The following is a 6,677-nucleotide window of genomic DNA, read 5'->3' as shown; positions in this document are numbered from 1 at the left end:
ATTGTGAAGATTCATATTGCATTCCTTACTACTTTTTTATTTGAAATGAGAACATAATTATTGATATTGTATTATTATAATAATATATTGAATGCTCAATTTTAAACTGAAGCAAACTTTATTTACAATTATATACTTATCATTCTTGGGTTGATTTACACAAATAGCCATTTGTTCATATTTTAAAAAGTTGTACAAATTATTCTTTCAGATAAAGAAATTGTGCACATATAGGTACTTTGCTTTATGTGTTTTTTTTTAGTTTTACCTGCTTATAACGTTGGTTCGATTTGTAACATGCGATAAATATAATACTTCATTCGTTTTAAAATAAGTGATATTTTTCATTTGACACATTCTTATGAAACTACTTATTTATATGCTTAAAAACTAAGCTGTATTTTTACCAACTTACCTCTAATTAAATGTCTTGAAGAAAAAAGTTCATTTTCTTTTTGAAATCCTAAAGCATCATTTATTTTGAAACGAAATGAAAAAAAAAACTAAAATAACATTTATTTTAAAATGGAAGAAATATATAAATAAATTAATGATATATTTAGTTATATCTTTTGTTCTGTCCGCATTATTTATACGATGTTTAGTTCTTTAAGGTCATGCTCTTAAATAATCCTCTCATAACTTATGTCATATAATTTTATTTTTTTATATATATATATATATATAAATCATTGAATAAGCAAAACTATACATCAATAGATGTGAACAAATTATTTAAATCCAAAACTTAATAATCATGGAGCCCNCCTTTTTTTCTTTTTTTTTTTTAATTCTGTGTAAGAAATTTAAAGTTTGAAAATGCTGTATAGGTTTCCCCAATTAGAACAACATAAAATTTGTGAATCTTTATTCCTCGATTAATATCAATATCAAAATTATTTTTGTCTTTTATATAATCTTAGATATAAATTATCTATGCAATATAATTTCACGTGTGAAAATCGAAAAGATATGAACACTCTTTTCTTATCTTGTGAAGATAGAAAAACTATTTACGAAAAATACTCAATTATAAATAAAGGAGATAATACATTTATGTGATTAACTTAATTATCTAATAAGCAAATAAGAACATACATAAATGTGCTATATATATATAATTTATGTGTTTGTGAATCTTCACAAATTCGTGTATTATGCCACTAATTTATACATCATTTTTATTTATGAGTTTGCAAATTTAATAAAAATTTAAGTGTTAAATTAATTCAATTGTTGATATGTTACGTTAAATTTAATTATTCTTTTATATTTGAGTGTAATATTAATTTAAGATAGTTGAGATAACATTTATGTCCAACACAAAGAAGTTGAAAATTGACATTATAATTAATTAAGGTTAAATACTTTTAGTCAACTATTGTAAGGATTAAAATAAAAACTGTTTAAAGGACCACTCGTGCAATTATGCAAATAATGTTTTTACAACTTTTCAACTTTAGTAGTAGTATTTTTTATCCCTTCAGTATTGATAAATTTTAATTCTTATATTATTTGATAAATATATTTATTTTCTTATTATTTAATATGTGTATTTTTTTTACTTTAAATATTAATAATCATTTAATTTTTTTTATTTTTTTATTTTAAATTTAATTAATTTTTAAAATTATAAGTAATTACTCATATATTACCTAAAACTTACATTGTTACTCTTAAATCACTTTTAACAAAATTCAAACATAACATATTTTCTTGTATTAAACAGATTTAAAGCATATTTTAACAAGTTAAAATGAAATATTCTTATTTTATTTTAAATTATGTGTTTTTATTTGAATACACACAAAATCTAAAAAATGAAGAAAATTTTGAATTTCATTGCGTTAAATTAAACCTATGTGAATCTTTAAATATTGTAATCATAAATATATCATGTAGATCTATAAAATTTATTTATTAAATATAAAAAAGACACTTTATTTGAAACAAATCAAAAGTAAAGTAAAACATTTGAATTTAGAGGGAGGGAAGTGTTAAATTTTATCACTTAATTCTTAATTTATCGCTAATTATATATTTGATAAAATATTAAATGTATTATAATACAAAATTATACCATTTTATTAATTATTTTTATAAAAATATGTCAAATTATACTTAATAAATAAAAATGGAACTAAAAAGATTGTACAATATATAAGCGAAAATCAAAATTATCATGGGACCAAAATTGTTTTCTTTTCCACTCAATATCCCGAGTTTACATTAATTTTTTACTAAATTCAAATCACGCAATGTAATACTTATTTAAAAATGACGTTCTTAATAAAACTTTATTCATATCTAACACTCAAAAATGAGATCTCTCGTTAAAAATGAAAAAGTCCTACCACGATCCGATTACCAAAAATGTTAATCACTTTCCAAAAACTCCTCAAAGGAAAGCACATGGTTTTATATATAGAACCGAACGCACAAGATACCAATCTACAAAAACCAATTACCCAAATTTGTCGTCTTCTTTATTATAATATACAACAACACAGTCCCCTTCGTTACGTATGCAATCCCTATCTCATTCCGCCATGATAACACCTCCACACGTTTCCTTTCTCTTCTTTACTCTTCAATTTCACATCACTTTCCTCTTTCATTCATAGCTTTCTCACCCCAAATTCAGAGTTTTACTCTCCTTACTCTACTATCCATGTATAGATTTGGTGAATGAATCCTTCAAATTTCTTGCTTGATTGTAGTTTTTTTCATATTTTACAGACACCCTTTTTTGAGTTATTTTACAGATTTGACAGACACCCATTTCCGAATTTGATCTGATTTTCAAACTGTAGTTATGTTTAACACACCTTTTGTTCTGTCCTTTCTTCTTTTGTTATCATTCCCACTGATTTTCATTTTTGGCCCAAAAATTCTCCATCAGAAACACACTGAAATCTCAATTCCTGATGAGGTTGATGATATCGCTTTATTTCGCCGTGCAACTCTTTATTCCATCGGCAAACGTGGTGGGGATGGCGGGATTAGGGCAGTTTCCCGGCTGGGTATTACGAATCCTCGCCGGAAAATTGCTTTTCTGTTTCTGACGAACACAGATCTCCATTTCGCGCCTCTGTGGGAGCGATTCTTCTCCGGTCATGGAGATTTGTACAATATTTACATCCACGCAGATCCATCTTCTAAAGTTGCTTCACCTGGCGGTGTTTTCGATGGGCGGTTCATCCCGGCAAAGAAAACCGAACGCGCCTCCCCTTCACTCATCTCCGCCACTCGCCGACTTCTAGCCACGGCGATTCTAGACGATTCTATGAATTCCTATTTCGCCGTTGTTTCTCAACACTGTATTCCGCTTCACTCTTTCAAATTCGTTTACAAATCTCTCTTCAAATCGACTCATTCCCCGGTGCACCGGAGCTTCATCGAGATACTTTCCGGCGAGCCTCAGTTATGGGATCGGTATGTCGCTAGAGGAGAATCCGTCATGCTACCTGAAGTCCCATTCGATCGGTTTCGGGTCGGGTCACAGTTCTTCATGCTGACCCGAAACCATGCCCGGTTAGTAATACGAGACCGGAGGTTATGGAGGAAGTTCAAATTGCCTTGTTTGAACAAAGAATCATGTTACCCGGAAGAGCATTATTTCCCGACCCTTTTGTCCATGGAGGATCCGGATGGATGTACCCATTACACTCTCACTCGGGTCAATTGGACCGGTAGTGTGGGTGGGCACCCGCATACCTATTACCCGAATGAGATCTCACCAGAGCTTATTCACGAGCTCCGGGAATCAAATAACACGTATTCACACATGTTTGCGAGGAAATTCTCACCGGATTGTTTGAAGCCGTTGATGGACATAGCGGATAAGGTCATTTTCCGGAAGTAAAACGGGTCGGGTAAGTATCATTTACCCATTTGTTAGCTTATTTTTCAATAAAGTTTGCTTTTTTGCTTGTTAGTTTTAACCATTAGCAATGTCTCAATTGGTTTAGAGAATCCATTAGTTTAAACTCTATGAGTAGTAAATTTAGGTGAGAAATACGTGTTAATTAACTATTGTTATATAGCAAGTGGACTAGTCCAGATATGGATTCTATAGTTATTATGTTTTGAGATGTTTGTACATGTGTGGGTTAGACTAGACATACATCAAGATTTCAATTTTTCCTAAGATAAAAGTGTGATCTTGGAGCAATACGGAATTTCTCGATTATAAAAAAAGTAATGGACATGAAATGACTTAGTAGTGATACCTTATTGAGGTGTTTCAAGGGACAAAGCCAGATAAGAAGCCATAATTTTCGGAGAGTCGTGTTATGAATAACATTATTTTATCTTTATGAGTTGGAATTGTTACGAGGTGGTCGGGAAGTTGCCTGAAAATGTGTTTTTTAGTCAATTCTACATGTTCAAAAATAAAAAAAATTCAATTGTTACGAAAGATTTGAGCCATTAATATTCAGAGAGTTTATTAGAAACAACCTCATGTTTCTAAGTAATTGGATAATTTAATGCTTCTTCAAATCTAAGCCATTCAATCTTTGTCCCTACAAATTTGTTGTGTGTTCTGATGTGATCCTTTTGTCTGGAAAAACGATCTTCATACTCCATAATTTAAGGGAAAGATGCATCAACTTTCGGGTTTAGGCTAATGTGTGTTTGTAGATGATCAAAGAGCCAAATTCATTGTAGAATTTGGTTCAAATTTGAAGTAGACACAACAAAATGAAAGAATATGGGTGGATTTCTTATCTTAAATCTTGATGGAAAGTGTTACACGGTTCTTGGGAGTGAGTTAGTAGTTAGTCTCTTGTGAAACAATCGAGGTGTAAACTATCGGTGTGAGTTAGTAGTTAGTCTCTTGTGAAACAATCGAGGTGTAAACTGATTCAAACATCACTATTATCATAATGTAGACATTTGGTGAAATAGTCATCAACTTTACCTGATATTGATAAAGAAATGAACTTTGAACGTAACTTAATCGCAAAAAGCACCCCACCGATGGTGGGACACATTAGTCATGGCCATATTAATCTATTGGCAAGAGATGATGAAACAGTCGAGGTATTATTATAAATTGATACGCACATCACCCTTTTAGAATTGTTTAATAGATAATGTTAATCTATGAGAACAGTGTGTGTCTGGTTGAATGTCCTTTTTTCATTTGATATATTTGACTAATGTATTGTTTTTTTTAAATGTTTTTTGCAGGTGGGGACTGGAATCTTTTGTATTTTAAGTTATTGAAGCACAGAGGGGCAAGCCAAAAGCTCTTTTGTTGGAATAAACAAATAAAATGTTTTTTTGGTGGTCCAATGTATATACAGAAAAAAGAAGACAAGATAAGGTGTGAAATAATATTATCAAAAGTCCAAAAAAGAAAGAAGAAAAAAAGGGGTGTGGGGTTTAGAGTGGAGTTTGTTACCAAAAGGGAATTATTGTAGGAAAACATAAAAGAGCAAAAAGTAGCAAATGGCTCATTGCTTCTTCTTTTTTTTTCTCATCTTTTTTCCCTTTTTGTGTTCTTTAAAAAAATGTAGATGAAGAATAGTCAAGTCTCCCATTTGCTTGCCCCCTTTTATGTTGTTGGTTTATTTGTATTATTACTGTTTTCCTCAGTGTTAATGTAATGTTACATTAGTTTGTTAGTTGCATCTAAATATTGGATCCTTCCTTTCCTCTATTTACTCTTTTTAAGTTTTACAAATGATATTTCATATCGATCATCTCTTTCCTCGTCCTCCAACATGGTCCATTCCTGCACAAACCCTCTTATATCCCTGCGTATATTTTTTTTATATATATTCTTTTATTTATGTATCAAGTGCAAGAAAATGAGAAAATTTAAAAATGAAAAGAAAAGGGTGTTTGTACCGAATACATAAATGCAAGTATTTTTTTCATTTCATCTTTTATCCATTAGAAAAGAGGCCAAAAAAGTTGGTTAAATGAATAATTGGCTGTGAAATGAAAGAGTGCTAGAATTGACGCATGCATGGCAACAAGTTGAAACTGGGACACCAACTATTATCCAAAAGAACTGGCAGGCGTAATTCATTAGGTCTATTCATACCCTAATACTTGTTCGGCCTGTCTCTATGTCCTCTTCTTATACTCATCGTATGTAGTCAACCTCTTATATCCAGAGGCGTATCTAGGAGGGTCACTGGATTCACGTGAATCTATGTTTCCCTCTCGAGATCATATATAGTAGTGTTATATTTTTAAAATATTATTGAAATATAGATGTGTAAATCCACACTCAGAATATCATATAATGCGATGATGACTGAGTGCACATCTCTATGTGAGGTTAGAAATTTGAATTTTATATCTATCTTATTTTCTTTTTCTTTTTAAAATTAGATAACACCTCTCTAAGTGGTTATGAGTAGCACTTTTGACATTATATATATATATATATATATATATATATATATATTAAGAATTAATTTTGGATCTATAATATTAAAATTTTAACATTTTTTAGTAATAAGAACCTAAATGTCGAATCGATCAAATTTATATCTTAGATCAACTTTTTTATAACAGTGCACCCATCATCTCGAAATCCTGAATACGCCTCTGCTTATATCTTCTTATCAGGGAATATTTATTTCTCCTCTTCATATGTATGTAACTATCCTAATCTCGTTTTCCTCATCTTTTCCATCACAAGGAACTTTCCATCA

At 30.4% G+C, this 6,677-nt stretch overlaps 1 protein-coding gene across 1 annotated transcript; it reads left to right on the top strand.

The window, feature by feature from the left end:
- Window positions 1-2,519: 2,519 nt before the first annotated feature.
- LOC125851620 (glycosyltransferase BC10-like) lies at window positions 2,520-5,494 on the top strand. The gene is made up of 2 exons (XM_049531388.1): window positions 2,520-3,875; window positions 5,197-5,494. Exon 1 carries the CDS (start codon window positions 2,816-2,818, stop codon window positions 3,863-3,865), a length of 1,050 nt encoding a protein of 349 aa, XP_049387345.1. The 5' UTR covers window positions 2,520-2,815; the 3' UTR covers window positions 3,866-3,875; window positions 5,197-5,494.
- The last annotated feature ends 1,183 nt before the right edge of the window (window positions 5,495-6,677 follow it).

Source organism: Solanum stenotomum, unplaced genomic scaffold (genome assembly GCF_019186545.1).
Source record: "Solanum stenotomum isolate F172 unplaced genomic scaffold, ASM1918654v1 scaffold28252, whole genome shotgun sequence".
In the NCBI taxonomy this organism is placed as follows: Eukaryota; Viridiplantae; Streptophyta; class Magnoliopsida; order Solanales; family Solanaceae; genus Solanum; species Solanum stenotomum.
The sequence above is the reverse complement of the archived record's forward strand: the minus strand, read 5'-3'. Positions and strand labels throughout refer to the sequence as shown.